Raw genomic sequence first — 19,921 nt, 5'->3', positions numbered from 1 at the left:
GTGCTGGGATTACAGGTGTGAGCCACCACGCCCGGTCGTTTCATTCTGTTTTTTTGAGACAGGGTCTTGCTCTGTCCTCCAGGCTGGAGTGCAGTGGCATAATCATGGCTCACTGCAGCCTTGAACTCCCTGGGCTCAAGCAATCCTACACCTCAGTCTCCCAAGTAGCTGGGATTGCAGGTGTGTGCTGCTATGCCTGGCTAATTTTTTTATTTTTAGTAGAGATAAGGTCTCACTATGTTGCTCAGGCTGGTCTCTAACTCCTGAGCTAAAGTAATCCTCCTACCTCGGCCTTTCAAAGTGTTCAGATTATAGGTGTGAGCCACCACACCTGGCCAGTATTTTGTTTTAAGATCTAATTTATTTGAAATTAATAAGAGTACATGCATTAGCTTAATTTTGGTTAGCGTTTCCATAGTAAATCTTTTCCATATTTTTACTTCTAATTTTTCTGAATTCTTTTTTTTTTTTTTTTTGAGATGGAGTTTCACACTTGTCATCTAGGCTGGAGTGCAGTGGCGTAATCTTGGCTCACTGCAACCTCTGCCTCCTGGGTTCAAGCGATTCTCCTGCCTCAGCCTCCTGAGTAGCTGGTACTGTAGGTGCCCGCCACCACGCCTGGCTAATTTTTGTGTTTTTAGTAGGGACGGGGTTTCACCACGTTGGCCAGGCTGGTCTCAAACTCCTGACCTCAGGTGATCTGCCCGCCTCAGTCTTCCAAAGTGCTGAGATTACAGGCGTAAGCCACCGCGCCTGACCCCCTAATTTTTCTGAATTGTTGTTTAGATGTATCTCTTGTGAAAACCGTATAGTTATATTTTGCTTTTTTCCTGTTTGATAATATTTCCCTTTTAATTGGAGCGTTTATTCCATTTACTTGTAATATAATATCTGATGTATTTTGAATATATATATCTACCACCTTAATATGTGCTATTTGTATTACCAGTTCTCTATTTCTTTGTCTTTTGTTACTTGGATTGATTACATTTATCATTCCTTTTTTTTCTAATAACTTGGAAATTATACATTGTGTTTCTGTCTTTTAGTGGTTACACTAGGGATTTGTTAAAGTCTAATTATCTAATACTTGATCTTAATAATGGTGTTTGACACAGTCAAATCTTATGACTTTTCCCTTATGGCTATCCAGTTGTCCCAGAAACATTTATTGAAAATACCATCTTTTTCCCCACTGTTCTGAATATTCCTTTTGCCACACGTTCTCCTATATAGGTAAAATTTTATTCTGTCCCATTGGTCTATTTGTTTAAGCTTGCGCCAGTAGCTCACAATCATGTTTATTCTAGTTAGTAGGTTTTTTTTTGAGACAGGGTTTTGCTGTATCACCTGGGCTGCAGTGCAGTGGCATGATCTTGACTCATTGCAATCTCTGCCTCCCATGCTCAAGTGATTCTCCCACTTCAGCCTTCTGAGTTGCTGGGCCTACAGGCGTGTGCCACCATGCTTCGCTAATTTTTGTATTTTTTTGGGTAAAGATAGGGTTTTGCCATGTTGCCCAGGCTAGTCTTGAGCTGCTTGGCTCAAGCAATCCACCCTCCTCAGCCTTCCAAAGTGCTGGGATTACAGGTGTGAGCCACTGCAGCTGGCCTAGTTTGTAAGTTTTTATATCTGGTAGAATAAATCCTTCTGTTTTGTCCTTCTTCTATAAGACCATCTTCCCTATTTTTGTCTGTTTGCATTTCCATATAAATTTTAGAATCAATTTACCAATGTTCATAAACACTCTAGGAATTTATTGAATTTATATAATCAATTTGTGGAGAATTGATGTGTTTACAATATTGCATCCAGTTCATGAACATTGTATAATCCTTTTGTTTCTTGGTCTCTCTTGTCTGTTTTTTTTTTTTTTTTTTTTGATGGAGTCTTGCTCTGTCACCCAGGCTGGAGTGCAGTGGTGCAATCTCGTCTCGCTGCAACTTCTACCCCCTGGGTTCAAGCAATTCTCCTGCCTCAGCCTCCCAAGTAGCTGGGATTACAGGGGCCCGCCACCACGCCTGGCTAATTTTTGTATTTTAGTAGAGACGGGGTTTCACCATGTCGGCCAGGCTGGTCTCAAACTCCTGACCTCGTGATCCAGCCACTTTGGCTTCCCAAAGTGTTGGGATTACAGGCATGAGCCACCAGGCCTGGCCAGTCATCTTGTCTTAACATACACTTCGTCATTAGTATGTTTGCACTTTTGATCATTATTTATATGATATATACTTTTTAATCCTTTCTCCTATTAACCTTCTGTGTCGTTAGATGTAAAGTATATCTCTTATAAGCAGATACAGTTGTTTCTTTTGTTTTATTCAGTCTGACAGTCTTTGTATTTTACTTGGAGTGTTTAGTCTATTTATATTTAATATAAAACTTACATATTTGGATTTATACTTATCTTCCTAGTTGCCTTCCATATATCTAGGTTTTTTCTTTTTAAAAATTATTTTGTTAAACATTCTTTTGCTGGTGTTTTAGAGATTGTTCTAGATATTTTAATATACAAACTTTACTTATTGATACTTAAACAGGTACTTTTACAATGCAAAAATCTTAGCAATTTTAACCTCAGTTACCCCCTCCTTTCTCCCCTCCACCCATCAGATATATGTGTTATTGCTGCTATGTAATATTGTTAAATTCTGTGTATAGTTAAATCCCTTTTAAAATTGTTCACAGTCAGCAGTTATTAGGATATACCTAATATTACCCTTTCTATTACTCTTTAATCTTCCCTACATTTCTGAGTTTCCATCTGGGGTCAATTTCCTTATGCTTAAAGCACTTCGTTTATTTTCCTTAAAGCAAATCTGATGATAAGAAATTCTATTCATTTTTGTTAGTGTAAAAAAAAGTATGTATTCTACTTTGTGTTTAAAATACTATTTCAAGCTCGGTGCGATAGCGTGGGCCTATAGTCTTTGCTATTCAGGAGGCTGAGGTGGGAGGATCACTTGAGCCCAGGAGTTTGAGACTGTGGTGTGCTATGATCATGCCTGTGAATAGCCACTGCACTCCAGCCTGGGCACTGTAGTGAGATCTCATCGCTTAAAAAAAAGGCCGTTTTCTCAGGATATAGCATTCAGGGTTGTCAGTTAATTACATTCAGTATGTTCAAGATAGAAACCTACTGTTCTGCTGACTCCGTTGCTTGTATTGAAAAAATCAGACATCAGTCTCACTGTGTTCCTTAATAACCATTTTCTTCTAGATACTTTTAAGGTTTTCTCTTTGGTTTTCAGGAGTTTACAATAATATGCCTAGGTGTGGGGGGGTTTTTTTTTTTTGTCTGTTAATTTTATGGCTCTTGCTTCTATCAAATAATGTCATTTGCCATTTTAAAAAAATGCTGGGCGTGGTGGCTCATGCCTGTAATCTCAGCACTTTGGGAAGCCAAGGTGGGTGGATCACTTGAGGTCAGGAGTTCGAGACCAGCCTGGCCAACGTGGTGAAACCCTGTCCCTACTAAAAATACAAAAATTAGCTGGGCATGGTGGTGCGCGCCTATAGTCCCAGCTACTCGGGAGGCTGAGGCAGGAGAATCTCTTGAACCTGGCAGACAGAGGTTGAAGTAAACCAAGATCATGCCACTGCACTCCAGCCTGGACAACAGAGTAAGACTCCATCTCAAAAAAAAAAAAATGCTCAGCTATAATTGTTGCTTCACATACTGCTACTGTCCCATTTAAGAATTCAGCTTCATATACTAAGATTCATATCAGCTACTACTGATAGCTTGAGGACTTTTAGGGCTAACCCAAATGAAGGGATTTCACCAGCACTGTACTCCTTCTTTTCACCTTCACGGCCCCTGAACGTCAATCACTGCTACCTTAGGCCTGCAAAATGGTGAAAAATGCTACTGATCCTCTTAGTCTTCCCTCTAAAGTGGCATATGTTTCTTGGGTTAAAAAAAATTTGGCCCTAATTGCCTGGCTCACTTTTCTGGGTTTCTGTCTTCCTAGCCCAGGTATTTTTTACTATATTATCTTTTTCGTTCCTCCAAGTAGTTATGTTATATATTTTGTCCAGCTTTTCTACTTGTATTCAGTTGGAGAATTGTTACAAATTACCTAGTCTACTGTTACTGTGAACAAAAGTAATTATACTTTTCTATCCTAGGATTTTTATTTGGGTCCACATCTGTTATGTTACTTTTTATGGTTTTAAGTTCCCTCCATTTTTTGAGGTTGGCTTTCTTTTTTAAAGAGTAGTAGTCCATATCTGATAATTACAATATCTGAAGTCATTCTGTATCTGTTTCAATTGCCGATATTTTCTGGTATTTCTTACTTATGGTGTCTTATTTCATTGTATGCCTGCTTATCTTCAATTTTTGCTGAACCTTGTCTTTGAAATACTATTATTATCATTGTTATTATTTTTTAGACAGGGTCTTGTTCTGTCACCCAGGCTGGAGTGCAGTGGTGCAATTATGGCTCACTTCAGCCTCAATCTTCCAGACTCAAGCAGTCCTCCTGCCTCAGCTTCCTAAGTAGCTTTGAAGCTTGGACTACAGTCATGTGCCACCATGCCCAGCTAATTTTTTTTATTTTTTGTGGAGACAGGATCTCAGAATGTTGCCCAGACTAGTCTCAAACTACTGAGCTCAAGCAATTTTTCTGCCTCAACCTACCCAAATGCTAGAATCATAGGCGGGAGCCACCACGCCTGTCCTGAAAGATTATTTTTTTAAAATAATTTGAGGCTAAGGTAAAAATATTTTTCTCCACAGACAATTTTTATTTCATTCTTCCATGTTCATGGGCACTGTGCCAGTAATCAATTTATTGTCTCTCAACTCCAAATCACTCCTTTTTTTTACCTACTTTGTGATATTAGAACTGGACTCTGTAAACATTTCTTTTTTATTGCCCGCTGATTTGATTTTAGGTTTTGTCAACAGATAGAGGGCATGGAAAGACATTGTCGGTCCTTAGCAAGAGGAAGAGACTTTTCTTCCAGCTTCTGGTGTGCTTTTTTTTTTTTTTTTTTTTTTTTTTGATACAGCTGTGAGCCCATCACCATGTGGGAGGTCTGTTAGCTCACTTCAGCATCTTTCAAGGACCAGTTCTGGCCTACCTGCACATTCTGGTGAGTTTCTCTACCAACTGCTGGCCACTCTACAAACCATCTCTGGCCTGTGTGCTCTGGTGAATTTTTTCACTATTGGCAATCTTTACATTTTTGTGGCTGCTGGGCCATTTCCAATGAGGACTACGTGTCTGGTGGTTATTGGGGGCTCTTCTACATTTTTAGTTCCTTCTTGTCCCTATGTACTTTCCTTCAGCCCTAAAAGTGGGGCTTCCTGTTTTTGCTAGTTTAAACATATCCCTTATAGTGTTCTTTTACCCCCTTTAGTAATTAACTATACCCTTCGTAATGAAAAATATTTACATTAAAATTTTCCCAGTTCTGGTTTCTGTCTGCTACAAGCACACTACCAGCCCAGGACCTCCTTAGTAAGTTCAAAGTTCTTGCTTATAGTCTCTTTTTATCTTGTGTTTCTCATTATCCTTTAGAACTGAATGTTGTTTTTGAAATTTTATTTGTAGAAATATTTTGAGGCTAAGGTAGGGTTTTCTTTGTCCAGAGGCGATACTCATTTGCTTCTGACAGGTACATGGAGATGCTCCCAGTCCAGTATGTGAATCCATGTTCAAGGCTTTTAGTTCCTTGAACGTGATGTTAAATTAAGTCTAGTGATGCCTCGTTTATTTCTGTTCATTTTCACTCTGGAGGATGTAGTTTTTTGGGTCCTAGCTTTAACTGGAGGTGGTTTCTCAGATATCCCACCTTTAGAAGGCTTTTGGACTTTGGCTTTTCCCTTTTAGCCCTGGGGAGCCACAAAAATCAAAGCTCATTTCCACATTTGTTACTTGATGTCAAAATTAGCTTTGAGTCCTGAGGTTAACTTTCTGGATTCTCATGTTCTTGATTTTAGCCCAGTAATCCTTACTGTCGTTTTAGCCTTTTGTATGTTTAAGAAGATTTTTTGAAAATTAATCCAACTTTTAAAGAATTTTCAGTGGCTGGGCGCGGCAACTCACGCTTGTAATCCCAGCACTTTGGGAGGCCAAGGCGGGCGGATCACCTAAGGTCGGGAGTTCCAGACCAGCCTGACCAACACGGAGAAACCCCGTCTCTACTAAAAATACAAAATTAGCTGGGCATGGTGGCGCATGTCTGTAATCCCAGCTATTCGGGAGGCCGAGGCAGGAGAATTGCTTGAACCTGGCAGGCGGAGGAGGTTGCGATGAGCCGAGATCGCGCCATTGCACTCCAGCCTGGGCAACAAGAGCGAAACTCCGTCTCAAAAAAAAAAAAAAAAAAAAAAAAAAGAAGAATTTTCAATTGGAGGCCTGGTCTGAGTTACTCAGTCTGCCATTACCAAAGAAGATAACCATCTGCCATTAAAAATATAAGCACAAAGACAGAGAACCTGTGGAGCTGATAGTCTGTGCTTTTTTTTTTTTTTTTTTTTTTTTTTTGAGACGGAGTCTCGCTCTGTTGCCCAGGTTGGAGTACAGTGGCACGATCTGGGCTCACTGCAACCTCTGCCTCCTGGGTTCAAGCGATTCTCATGCCTCAGCCTCCTGAGTAGCTGGGACTACAGGCACCTGCCACCACGCCTGGCTAATTTTTGTATTTTCAGTAGAGACAGGGATTCACCATTTTGGCCAGGCTGATCTTGAACTCCTGACCTCGTGATCCGTCCGCCTTGGCATCCCAAAGTGCTGGGATTACAGGCATGAGCCACCATGCCCGGCCGATAGTCTGTTTTAATTATGATTGCAGGGTTGGAGCTACTGTGGAAATCTTTGCAAGAAGGACTTGACATAGAGTAGAGAAAGAGAAATTATCTTGTGCTATAGTGTGAATTTTTAAAGAGTAAAAAGTTTTAGTGTAATGTTTTCTTCTATTAGAAATGTGCCAAAACAGCCCAATGGAACAACTGACATTCTAGTATTATTTAGATTTCTTAATTTGATAAAGCAGAACTTGTCAGAATTTATAGTTCCATTAGGATATGAAATTTGTGGGTTTTGGGGCATTTTTGTTGGTTTGTTTAGTTTTTTGGGTTTTTTGAGAAGGTGTTTTAATCATGCCTCTACCAGTTATTGCTGTGTGACCTTGGACAAGTTCCTTAACCTCTGTGTGAGTTAGTTGCTTCAGCTATAAAGCAGGATAATAATTGTACCTATTTCATAAGGCTTTTGTGCTTAGAATAGTACCTGGAACATAGTAAGCATTGTGTAAGTATTAGTTATTATTATGTATAATATCGTACTCTTTTATAACTTTTATTTTTTTCTTGGCAACACTTCTTTTACATTGTAAAATGTCTGTTTTAAGGGAAGGCAGGGTAGAAGTTTTTTTTTTTTAACTTTTAAGTTCAGGGGTACATGTGCAGGATGTACAGGTTTGTTACGTAGGTAAACGTGTCATGGGGTTTGATGACTTGGAGCTCTTTCCAAATGGACTAGACTACCAAGTAGTTCAAAAGTACTTGTTTCAGATTATTAATAATGGAATTGGATTTTGTCACAGTCACGATGTAAGTCTTGGGTTTAAAGAATTATTTGTCAGTCATTTTTCCTGGTCCTCTCCCTTCTCCCACCCTTTGCCCTCCGGTAGGCCCCAGTGTGTGTTTTTCCCCTCTATGTGCCCTCATCATTTAGCTCCCACTTATAAGTGACAACATGTGGTATTTGGTTTTCTGTTCCTATTAGTTTGCTGAGGATAATGGCTTCTAGCTCCATCCATGTCCCTGCAAAGGACATGATCTCATTCTTTTTTATGGCTGCATAATATTCCATGATGTATAACTCTTTAAAAAATATTTTTCTATATGATCTCTGAATTCCTTTTTTTTTTTTTTTTTTGGAGATGGTGTCTTGCTCTGTCACCCAGGCTGGAGTGCAGTGGTGCAATCTCAGCTCACTGCAACTTCCGCCTCCTGGGTTCAAGCGATTCTCCTGCCTCAGCCTCCTTAGAAACTGGGATTACTTCATTGATATTACTTCATTACTTCATGGTGGTGGCCAGGCATGCCACTACGCCTGGCTAATTTTTTTTGTATTTTTGGTAGAGATTGGGTTTTGCCATGTTGGCCAGGCTGGTCTTGAACTCCTGACCTCAGGTGATCCACCTGCCTCAGCCTCCCAAAGTGCTGGGATTACAGGTGTGAGCCACTGTGCCCGGCCCCTGAATTCCTTATATTATTTTTATATTTATATTGGATATGTTTCCTTGGTAATCTTTTTTCATTTTTTAATTTTTTAAGAGAGTCTCACTCTGTCATCCAGGCTGGAATGCAGTGGCATGATCATAGCTTATTGCAGCCTACAGTTCCTGGCCTCAAGCTATCCCTCCACTTCAGCCTCCCAAAGCGCTGGGATTACAGGCATAAGCTACCATGCCTAGCCATATTGCTTACCTTGATAACTATAGTGTTAAATAACACAGTTACTTCTTTGTAAATTAATTATTATATTTCTATTTCCTTTTCTCTCCCACTCACCTACCATCTGATTTTAGAAAATATCTTATTTACTTTAGTGTTTTGTTTTTTCATTTTGTTTCAAGATAAGGTCTTGCTCTGTTGCTCGAGCTGAAGTGCAGTGGCATGATCATGGCTCACCACACTCATTGCAGCCTCCAACTCGTGGGCTCAAGTGATTCTCCCACATTAACCTCCCAAGTAGGTGGGACTAGTGCCACAATAGAGGTGTGCCCAACCACACCAGGGTAATTTTTAAAATTTTTTGTAGAGATGGGGTCTCACCATGCCCAGGCTGGTCTCAAATTCCTGGCCTCAAGTGATTCTCTTGCTTTGTCCTCCCAAGTCACTGGGATTACAGGTGTGAGCCACTGCACCTGGTGTATATATACACTTTTATCTTGTTTACATCTTCTATATCATTTGTGCATTGTTGCATTTAAAATGTTCACTTTCTGTTTCATAACCATGATGCCCACATTTGTATAAGATTTAGTCCTGCCTTAAATGAATTCAATGCTCATGTTGTTTTTACTTGAATGCTCATTCATGCTTTTACTTGAATGACAGTTTGGTTGGGTATAAAGTTCCTGGATCATACTTGGATTTTCTTGAGGATTTTGAGAGCTGTATTCTGCATTCCATTGGTTTCTTTCCCTTTAAAGGTGGCAACATTTTTTTCTGGTGAGTGTTAATCTACCATTTGTGTTTCTTTCTCCTTTCTTCCCCATTTCTTACATCTTTGAATAGATCCTTGATTGGTTCCTTTTTGATTGTTTCCTATAATAAAGTCTGAGTCTTTGGAGGACTATTTGTAGGCCTCTGGGAGGCCTCTGGGGAGAGGCCATGACTTTATTCCAGGCTAGCAGGAATTTACCATAATTCACAATGGTGTTCCTTATCACATATGCCTGAGTGTGGGATTTAATTCTATTAGGTTTAATTTCTCTAAAACTTGCAGTTGCAGGTTTGTTCATAATGAATTGTTTTGCCTTCTACACTGCCTCACTGAGAGATTGTTTCCAGCAAATGTGTTTGTGTGTGATTCCTTATCCAACCCTTCCCCACTGCTGTTTCTTGGTGCCATTCAGTTCTAGGAATGTTTTCACTGCTGTCTATGAGCCTTATTTCATATATATATATATACATAGTTTTCCATTATCTTAAAGGAGGACTTTTTTGTCTTTTCAGGGTATGTCACTGGCTTCAGAGAACTCTTACGCTGCCAGCTTTGTAGCCACAGATGATCTTTTGGTGTCTTCCTATACTCCTGTTTGACCTTGATTAGATTTAGTAGTCCCATCCCATTTGTTGTGAGTAGGGGGGGTCATAGATCCCTCTTAGTGTCAGCAAAGATGGAGTTACACTTATTTTTCTTATTAGCTTTATTTTGTTCTCTGAGAGGAGAAAGGAGCAATATAGTCTCTCAATTGTAGTTTAAAAACCAGAATATGCTTTTACAATTTACACTGTGTATGCATTTTATTTATATATTTTTCTTATGCTGAGATCTATTTTAAATAATTGCTAATAATTTGATCTTAGTTTATATAAACTATTTTGCATTTTTAAATAACAGCTATTTTGCATTTTTTAATAACAGCAACTTAGGCATGAAAACTTGGTGAATCTCTTGGAAGTGTGTAAGAAAAAAAAACGATGGTACCTAGTCTTTGAATTTGTTGACCACACAATTCTTGATGACTTGGAGCTCTTTCCAAATGGACTAGACTACCAAGTAGTTCAAAAGTATTTGTTTCAGATTATTAATGGAATTGGATTTTGTCACAGTCACAATGTAAGTATTGGGTTTAAATAATTTGCTTTATCACATATTTATTCATTAATCCTTTAATCTGTCTTATTGATTTATGCATTTGAAAATAAGTTGCAGACATCAGTATACTTTAACACTAAATACTTCATCTGTGCATCTATTAATTGGAGTTAAATATTTGTTTTCTGGGTTTTTTTGTTTGTTTGTTTGTTTTGTTTTTTTCCGAGACAGAGTCTTGCTCTTTCGCCCAGGCTGGAGTGCAGTGGCAAGATCTCAGCTCACTGCAACCTCTGCCCCCCAGGTTCAAGTGATTCTCTTGCCTCAGCCTCCTGAGTAGCTGGGATTACAGGCATGCACCACTATGCCCGGCTAATTTTTGTATTCTTAGTAGAGATGGGGTTTCACCATGTTGGCCAGGCTAGTCTCAAAACTCCTGACCTCAGGTGATCTGCCTGCCTTGGCCTCCCAAAGTGCTGGGATTACAGCCATGAGCCACCGTGCCTGGCCCTATTTTCTGTTCTTTTTTAAGGTAATATTTACTAAGTGAAATGCACAAATTTTAAGTGATGAATTTTGAGAAATGTATAGACCCAAGGGTCTGTGTATTTGTTAGTTTGTTTTCTCTTGCCTAATTACAAAGTGTGAATGTATGAAAATTTCTACCCTTACCCTGTAGTCTATCACAATAATTTTATATACTTTGAGTATCATATAAAAGCACTTACAAGAAGAGTGATACCTATAAAGTATAAATGAATAGCTCAACACATAGATTTTGCCAGTTTTACAAAATATTTTAAATGACTTTTTTTGTGTGATTATAAGAGTAATAAATATTAATGGCAGAAAAATTTAAAACTAAAGATAATTATAAAAGAAAGAAAAAATCATTTTACATACCTGCCACCTAAATTGATATATTTCTTTTCGGTTATTATTATTATTCACTGTCTCTAATTTTTTAACTGTCTTTTATTGTGTAGTTTTGTTATGTTACTGAGTTATAGTGTAAGTTTACATACATAAAAAAATTGCTCAGTAGAGGCAGACACCTAGTTTCCAGTGGGAAAGACACTGCCCTTTTTTAGGAGGCCTTCCATAGTGGCCTCCTGGCAACTTTGGAATGATCCAGGCTCAGAAAATCTATTTTTTTTTTTTTTTTTTTTTGAGACGGAGTCTCCCTCTACCGCCCAGGCTGGAGTGCAGTGGCGCGATCTCGGCTCACGGCAAGCTCCGCCTCCCAGGCTCACGCCATTCTCCGGCCTCAGCCTCCGGAGTAGCTGGGGCTACAGGCGCCCGCCACCACGCCCGGAGAATTTTTTTATATTTTTAGTGGAGACGGGGTTTCACCTTGTTAGCCAGGATGATCTCGATCTTCTGACCTCGTGATCCGCCTGCCTTGGCCTCCCAAAGTACTGGGATTACAGGCGTGAGCCACCGCTCCCGGCCCAGAAAATCTATTTTGGGAAACCTAATTTTGAGACTATCTGTCTCTTAGGGTAGACTCACATTGACCAAACTCAGGAGACTGAATGCCAGTTTAGTAAATTGCAAAGAGAGATAATTGTTACAGGGGTGAAATATATAAAGTAGAATAACAATAATGTTGGATTTGCAGGAAATCAGATCAGCATGAGGTGTTAGTGAATCAAATACTTAATGTATCAGTTTAAAAGATACTGATTCATCCTTCTTCATAAAAATGATGATATCTTCCCAATGGGCCTGTAATATTTGGAGTTAGGTGGCTGAATGACCTACATTCATCTCTGTACTAAGGATAGGCTTGCCAGTGGAACCAGTAAGCAAAAAGAACCATTGTCTCTCTCACATTAGAAGCGCATTTGAATGTGTCCTGCCTACATTGCTTCTGTGTCCCTTTATTCTTATACTTTCATGATGAATCAACCCATGTTTAATATAACACATTCTACCTTCAGATGTACAGATACATCCAGGCAGTTTAGAGTCAAGTACTGCTGGCATGAGTGCCATTCTGTGTTTAAGGAAAGAGATTTTAGGCCTGGTGTGGTGGCTCATGCCTGTAATCCTAGCACTTTGTGGGGCCGACGTGGTCTGATCACTTGAGGTCAGGAGTTCGAAACCAGCCTGGCCAACGTGGTGAAACCCCATCTCTACTAAAAATATAAAAAAATTAGCCGGGCATGGTGGCAGGCACCTGTAATCCCAGCTGCTTGGGAGGCTGAGGCAGGAGAATTGCTTGGACCCAGGAGGCGGAGGTTGCAGTGAGCTGAGATCGTGCCACTGCCCCCCAGCCTGGGCAACATGGCGAGACTCTGTCTCAAAAACAAACAAACAAAAAGATTTTAAAATCTAGCGTTTCTCCAGGCACGGTGGCTCATGCCTGTAATTCCAGCAATTTGGGAGGCCGAGGTGGGTGGATCACCTGAGGTCGGGAGTTTGAGACCAGCCTGGCCAACATGGTGAAACCCCGTCTCTACTAAAAATACAAAATTAGCTGGGCGTGGTGGCACATGCCTGTAATCCCAGCTACTTGGAAGGCTGAGGCAGGAGAATTGCTTGAACCTGGGAGGCAGAGGTTGCGGTAAGCCGAGATTGTGCCATTGCACTCCAGCCTGGGCAACAAGAACGAAACTCCATCTCAAAAAAAAAAAAAAAGTGGTTCCCTGCTAAGCTTCAGAGCATTTACATATCTCTTTAAACTATAGAAAATGTGAATTTTTATGGGTGGAGAACTGATCTCACTCTAATTTATGAACACTTATCTCAAGGGAGCATTAGTGTTATTAGTGTTGCCTGGCATACTACTTTTTTTCCAGTCCATTTACTCTTTTTTTTTTTTTTTTTTTGAGACAGAATCTCACTGTGTCACCCATGCTAGAGTGCAGTGGCACGATCTTGGCTCACTGCAACCTCTGCCTCCTGGGTTCAAGCGGTTCTCCTGCCTCGGACTCTCAAGTAGCTGGGATTACCGGTGTGCACCACCATGCCTGGCTAATTTTTGTATTTTTAGTAGAGATGGGGTTTCGCCATGTTGGCCAGGCTGGTCTTGAACTTTTGGCCTCAAGTGATCGGCCCACCTCGGCCTCCCAAAGTGCTGGTATTACAGGTGTGCCACTGTGCCCAGCCTCCATTTACTCTTAAACTCTTCTAGATTGTGATTTCTTACCCTCTTTCTTCTCAAACCCTAGTACCTTTTCTCCAATCCTTACTCCCAGCCCCTAGTTAAATGGAGATAATAATAGCTCCTATCCTTAGGGTTATTGTGAGAATAAAATAAGTTAAAACATGAAAAACATTTAGAATAGTGCCTGACACATAAGTATTCAAGTGTCAGCTATTATTACCATTATTATTAAAGGTATATTTTAAGGTTTTGTTTTCTGGGCAGTTAACATTTCTCTTTTTAATGTAGACAGATAATAACGGTAGTGGCTGGAATAAAACACACAAATATATACATACATACATACATATATATAAACACATATACGTACACATAAGGATGAGATGCTTGACTTTAAGAAAATGAAAACATTTATTCTCAAATATATTATTCATTTTTAAATGTATCTATATATGTGAGCACTTGAATTTTTTAAAATATAAATATGATTTTAATCCTTTATGAGCCAGACTGAATAACATATTTAAAAACAAATTTAAGATTGCTGCCCATTGAAGTTTGACCCGAATAGTACAGAACATTATGAGGTTTGTAGAACCCTAAACGACTTTTTTTACTGAAATTACTAGGTATCATAATTTATTTAGGTTATATCTAGTATTAAAGACCCATGTCAGAGCCTACCCTTTTCATAGTACTTTCTCTGGCCATCCCAGTCTGCAATGATGGATTTTAGAAAAAATTCAACTCGTATCATCTTGGTTATACTTAGAATCTATTGTGTTACTTAAGTTATAAGGTATTAGAGTTGGGAAGAAACATGGTGATCATGCACTTTAGCCCTCTCATTTGTGGGCCGAGAAGATAGACTTAGAAAGATTGAGTTGTCTATGGCTGTACTGAAAACCAGGGACTAGACCCAGGTCTCCTGACTCCCAGTTTAGCTCTTTCTTTTTTTCTTTTTCTTTTCTTTTTGAGATGGAGGCTCGCTCTGTCGCCCAGGATGGAGTGCAGTGGCTCGATTTCGGCTCACTGCAAGCTCCGCCTCCCAGGTTCACGCCATTCTCCCTGCCTCAGCCTCCTGAGTAGCTGGGACTACAGGCGCCTGCCACCATGCCTAACTAATTTTTTGTATTTTTGGTAGAGACGGGGTTTCACTGTATTAGCCAGGATGTCTCGATCTCCTGACCTCGTGATCCACCCGCTTCGGTCTCCCAAAGTGCTGGGATTACAAGTGTGAGCCACCGCACCCGGCCCCAGTTTAGCTCTTTCTACCACAGCACAGGTGGTCTGAGACTGGACCTGTGTCCTCATCACTGATATCTAGGGTAATAAAGTTGGTAGCCTATACAACGTGCTCAGCAATGGCAGATTGCCATTTAGGATGCTGGTCTTCTGAAAGAGTTAAAACAAATCTATCTTTTTTAGTTTTCAAAATACAATTTGCTTATATTAGAGAATTAGGCCTAATAATGTCTTTTGCCTAGCTGTAGATTTTTAAATATATATTTTTTATATATATAATATATATCATATATTTGATATGTATCTATATAATATTATATATATATATTTTGAGATGGAGTCTCTGTCGCCCAGGCTGGAGTGCAATGGCGCAATCTCGGCTCACTGCAACCTTCCCCCTCCTAGGTTCAGGAGATTCTCCTGCCTGAGCCTCCCAAGTAGCTGGGATTACAGGTGCCTGCCATAGTGCCTGGCTAATTTTTGTATTTTGACTAGGGACGGGGTTTCACCATGTTGGCCAGGCTGGTCTCAAACTCCTGACCTCATGGTCCACCCACCTCAACCTCCCAAAGTGCTGGGATTACAGGCATGAGCCACCGCACCTGGCCAGATTTTTAAATATTATCTGAATATCAGCATCCTGTTTTATTCTTACAAAGTCTCTCCTTTAGAAATTTTAATCACTGATGTTTTTGTTTACTCTTTACATTTCTAATTGCCTGATGAATGTCTATACTTGGGTGCTCAGCATTCCACCCAAAAGTCCAATGATTAAAACTAAACTAATTATTCCATTAAAACTAACTTTCTCTAGGCTTTTCTAATTTTGAAAATGAAACCACCATTCTTTTAAATTCTCAGGTTCAAACAAAATATCTACAAAATATCTACGACTCTTCTAAATTCTATTTCTTTCTTTCTTTCTTTTTTTTTTTTTTGAGATGGAGTCTCGCTCTGTTGCCCAGGCTGGAGTACAGTGGTGCAATCTTGGCTCACTGCAACCTCCACCTCCTGGGTACAAGCAATTCTCCTGCCTCAACCACTCAAGTAGCTGGGATTACAAGCACGTGCCAGCACACCCAGCTACTTTTTTGTATTTTAGTAGAGACAAGGTTTCACCATGTTGGCCAGGCTGGTCTTGAACTCCTGACCTCAAGTGATCTGCCTGCCTCGGCCTCCCAAAGTGCTGGGAATACAGGCGTGAGCCACTGCGTGTGGCCTATTGATTTTTGATTTATTGTATTTCTAAACTGTATTTCCTCCTTCCCATTCCTCTGAGCACCAACCTAGGTTAGGCCTTTATCACCTCATACTGGTCCCACTGCTCTTCTTCCTGCCTCTCGTCTTTCTCTCTGATTTAGCTCATTTATAGCCAACATCAATTTTAGACACCACATTGTCTATCACTTCCGTGGGTTCCCAGGGTCTTGCCACACTTCCTAGTATGTCAGCTGAGATATTCCTCCTCCACTTCACACAACCTATACTCTAGAAAAAAACGTTTTCTGGCCAGGTGTGGTGGCTCACGCCTGTAATCCCAGCACTTTGGGAGGACGAGGCAGGTGGATCACCTGAGGTCAGGAGTTTGAGACCATCCTGGCCAACATGGTGAAACCCCGTCTCTACTAAAAGTACAAAAATTAGTTGGGCATGGTGGCAGGCGCCTGTAATCTCAGCTACTCGGGAGGCTGAGACAGGAGAATCGCTTGAACCCAGGAGGCGGAGGTTGCAGTGAGCCAAAATCGCGCCATTGCACTCCAGCCCGGGCGACAAGAGCAAGACGATGCCTAAAAAAAAAAAAAAAAAAAAAAAAATGGTTTTTGGCCGGGGCGCGGTGGCTCACGCCTGTAATCTCAGCACTTTGGGAGGCCAAGCGGGCAGATCACGAGGTCAGGAGATCGAGACCATCCTGGCTAACACGGTGAAACGCCGTCTCTACTAAAAATACAAAAAATTAGCCGGGCGTGGTGGCAGGCGCCAGTAGTCCCACCTACTCGGGAGGCTGAGGCAGGAGAATGGCGTGAACCCGGGAGGTGGAGCTTGCAGTGAGCCGAGATCGCACCACTGCACTCCATCCTGGGTGACAGAGCGAGACTCCGTCTCAAAAAAAAAAAAATTTTTTTCCCCACAATCTCTTATCTATCCCCATTTCCATTCTTGCTCTCCTTGTTACATTCACTTGGGCTGCCCTTCTTTCTCTTTATTTATCTAGGTCATACTTAGTATTAAAGACCTACGTTACAGCACACCCCTTTCATAAAAATTTTCCCTGACTGCCCCAGCTTCAATGATAGCTTTACTCTCTTAGTCTTGAGAGCAGTCATTAACTGAACAGTTGATTTAGTAATTTGAAAAAATATATTTTATCCAATATTTTTGATTGTTCAAATAAAATTTCAAGTATAGATGTTCTTTCTTGCCCAACTAGGTCCTAGGTTGTTTAGGGCTAGGAGCAACTTTCTGTGCTTTTGTTTGTATTCTTTATAGGGACAACATACAATGCCCTGCACATAGCAGGTGCCCCAAAATAATTAATTTTATTTAACATCCGTCACACTCTGCTTCTTGTCTAGATCATACACAGAGATATAAAGCCAGAGAATATATTAGTCTCCCAGTCTGGCGTTGTGAAGCTATGCGATTTTGGATTTGCGCGAACATTGGCAGCTCCTGGGGAGGTTTATACTGATTATGTGGCAACCCGATGGTACAGAGCTCCAGAACTACTGGTTGGTGATGTCAAGTATGGCAAGTAAGACATCAGTAATGGGGAGGAGTAGATTTTTACTCTTGCTTCTTGCTATAGTGGAATATGTTTATGATATAGTAAATGATCCCTCTAATACTGAAAGGAAGGCTTGAGTTTCAGGGGCTATATAAAGTAACTTGTAATCATTTTTGGTGCTTCCCCTTTAAACATTCCTGTGAAACAAGTATACTTATTTTAGAGGTGGGGAAATTAAGTGGTCTATTTTATACAGTGGGTTGGAAATAGATATATTTATCACTTGTAAAGAGAGGTGAACATTGATTGGTTAAATGTGACATTGTTGGAATGGGGAAGATGGAGTAAGCAAGGGTGGAGGCAGAAATATAATTAAGTAAAATGTTTTTAAAACATAAATTTTCTTCACAAGGGAATTCTTCAAAGAAGAAAGGGTTGTAACTTTTATTGCTTTTGATTGAAATCTTTCTAAAATATTTTCTACAAGTTCTGTTGTCAGAGCACACTAAACATTATTTATTATTTTCTTGATTACTGAGTTCTTATTTTGCTACCATGTTATAATTTTTGCGCCATTTTATAATTCAGCAATAACCTTAAGCATTTTAAGGTAGTTGTTCCTATGCCAAATGATGCTTGCATATTCTTTGAGTTCTTGTAACTGATTTTTAAGATAGTTTCAAAATTTTTATCCCTAGGCTGGGTGCAGCAGCTCATGCCTGTAATCCCAGCACTTTGGGAGGCCCAGGTGGGAGGATCATGAGGTCAGGAGTTCAAGACCAGCCTGACCAACATGGTGAAACCCCATCTCTATTAAAAATACAAAAATTAGCCAGGCATGGTGGCATGTACCTGTAATCCCAGCTACTTGGGAGGCTGGGGCAGGAGAATCGCTTGAACCTGGGAGGCAGAGGTTGGAGTGAGCTGAGATTGCGTGACTGCACTCCAGCCTGGGCGACAGAGTGAGATTCTGTCTCAAAAAAAAAAAAAAAAATTTATCCCTATTATCCCTCAGTTCTCTTCATTGTTACTGTATTTATCCTTAGCAGCCACCTCCTCTTTCTGATATGCTGTTTTCAGTGTATGATGGCATAGCATAGATTGGTCAAGCTTGCTAGAGTTATGCATAAACAAAGAATGAATAGGCTCTAAATGGAGCCTGAGAGTTTTATTTCCAGAATAAAGTATACATAATAACTGTTTTGGCTTTTCAGAAGGCATTTCCCTTTTATGTCACATGATTGAAGTTTCTTGAAAGCTCACTTATGTAAAATTGGGAGTTAGAATTTTAATAGGGAAAAATCATTTCATGGGTAATTTAAGGCTTACTATAGGTTGAGTATTCCTTATCCTAAATGCTTGGGACCAGAAGTGTTGCAGATTTCAGATGGGTTTTTTTTTTTTTTTTTTGGATTTTGGGATATTTGCATTATACCATTGGAGCATGCCAAATCTGAGAATCTGAAATCTGAAATGCTCTGGTTGGCATTTCCTTTGAGCATCACCTCAGTGCTCAAAAAGTTTTGGGTTTTGGAGCATATTAGGATGCCAGATTTTACACCACATTGCTTTTCTTTCAGGGCTGTTGATGTGTGGGCCATTGGTTGTCTGGTAACTGAAATGTTCATGGGGGAACCCCTATTTCCTGGAGATTCTGATATTGATCAGCTATATCATATTATGATGTGTTTAGGTAAGGTTACACATCTGCATTTTAAATTTTAGAGATTTTTCTGCATATTTGTTTGTGCCTGTGTGTTTGTGATTTTTTAAGCTGTTGCATTAAAGATTATATATGTTTTAAGTGAAGGTAGGGAGCATATAGGAAAACTCTGTGTGTGTGTGTGTGTGTGTGTTTTGAGATGGAGTTTCGCTCTCCTTGCCCAGGCTAGAGTGCAATGGCGCAATCTCGGCTCACTGCAACCTCTGCCTCCTGGGTTCAAGCGATTCTCCTGCCTCAGCCTTCCGAGTAGCTGGGATTACAGGCATGTGCCACCATGCCCAGCTAATTTCGTATTTTTAGTAGAGATGGCGTTTCTCCATGTTAGTCAGTCTGGACTCGAACTCCTGACTTCAGGTGATCTGCCCACCTTGGCCTCCCAAAGTGCTAGGATTACAGGCGTGAGCCACCGCGCCCAGCCATGTGTGTGTTTTAATTTATTTTGTCCTTCAGTCTGGCATTGGTCTATCTGATGCATGTTCTTTTTTATTTTTTGAGACGGAGTCTCGTTCTGTCACCAGGCTGGGGTGCAGTGGCAATCTTGGCTCACTGCAACCTCCGACTCCCAGGTTCAAGCGATTCTCCTGCCTCGGCCTCCCAAAATGCTGGGATTGCAGGCGTGAGCCACCGTGCCCGGCCCTGATGCATGTTCTTAATCACGCTCACATCCCCTTTCCCCTCAAGAGAGAGGAAAAGAGCAGAGGTTGTGCATTTCTCTGTACTTTTACATACCGTTAATTACATGTAGAGAGGATGCAAAGATCATTTATTATTCTTGAGTCAGTAAGCATTTGGTGTAATATGACTACTGTCCTTACTTTCACATTCAAGAG

At 40.4% G+C, this 19,921-nt stretch overlaps 1 protein-coding gene across 4 annotated transcripts in view; it reads left to right on the top strand.

Annotated features, from left to right (window-relative positions):
- CDKL2 (cyclin dependent kinase like 2) overlaps window positions 1-19,921 on the top strand; it is a 53,134-nt gene that overhangs the window by 5,921 nt on the left and 27,292 nt on the right. For all 4 annotated transcript variants that reach the window (XM_055384505.2, XM_031010561.3, XM_055384507.2 and 1 more), the window contains exons 3-5: window positions 10,116-10,310; window positions 17,217-17,395; window positions 18,949-19,061. In XM_055384505.2, coding sequence (XP_055240480.1) covers window positions 10,116-10,310; window positions 17,217-17,395; window positions 18,949-19,061 — 487 coding nt within the window. The remainder of the gene's footprint in view (window positions 1-10,115; window positions 10,311-17,216; window positions 17,396-18,948; window positions 19,062-19,921) is intronic.

The sequence above is a fragment of the Gorilla gorilla genome, chromosome 3, assembly GCF_029281585.2.
Source record: "Gorilla gorilla gorilla isolate KB3781 chromosome 3, NHGRI_mGorGor1-v2.1_pri, whole genome shotgun sequence".
Lineage (NCBI taxonomy): Eukaryota > Metazoa > Chordata > Mammalia > Primates > Hominidae > Gorilla > Gorilla gorilla.
Note: the sequence above shows the minus strand (reverse complement) of the source record. Positions and strands in the feature narration are given on the sequence as shown.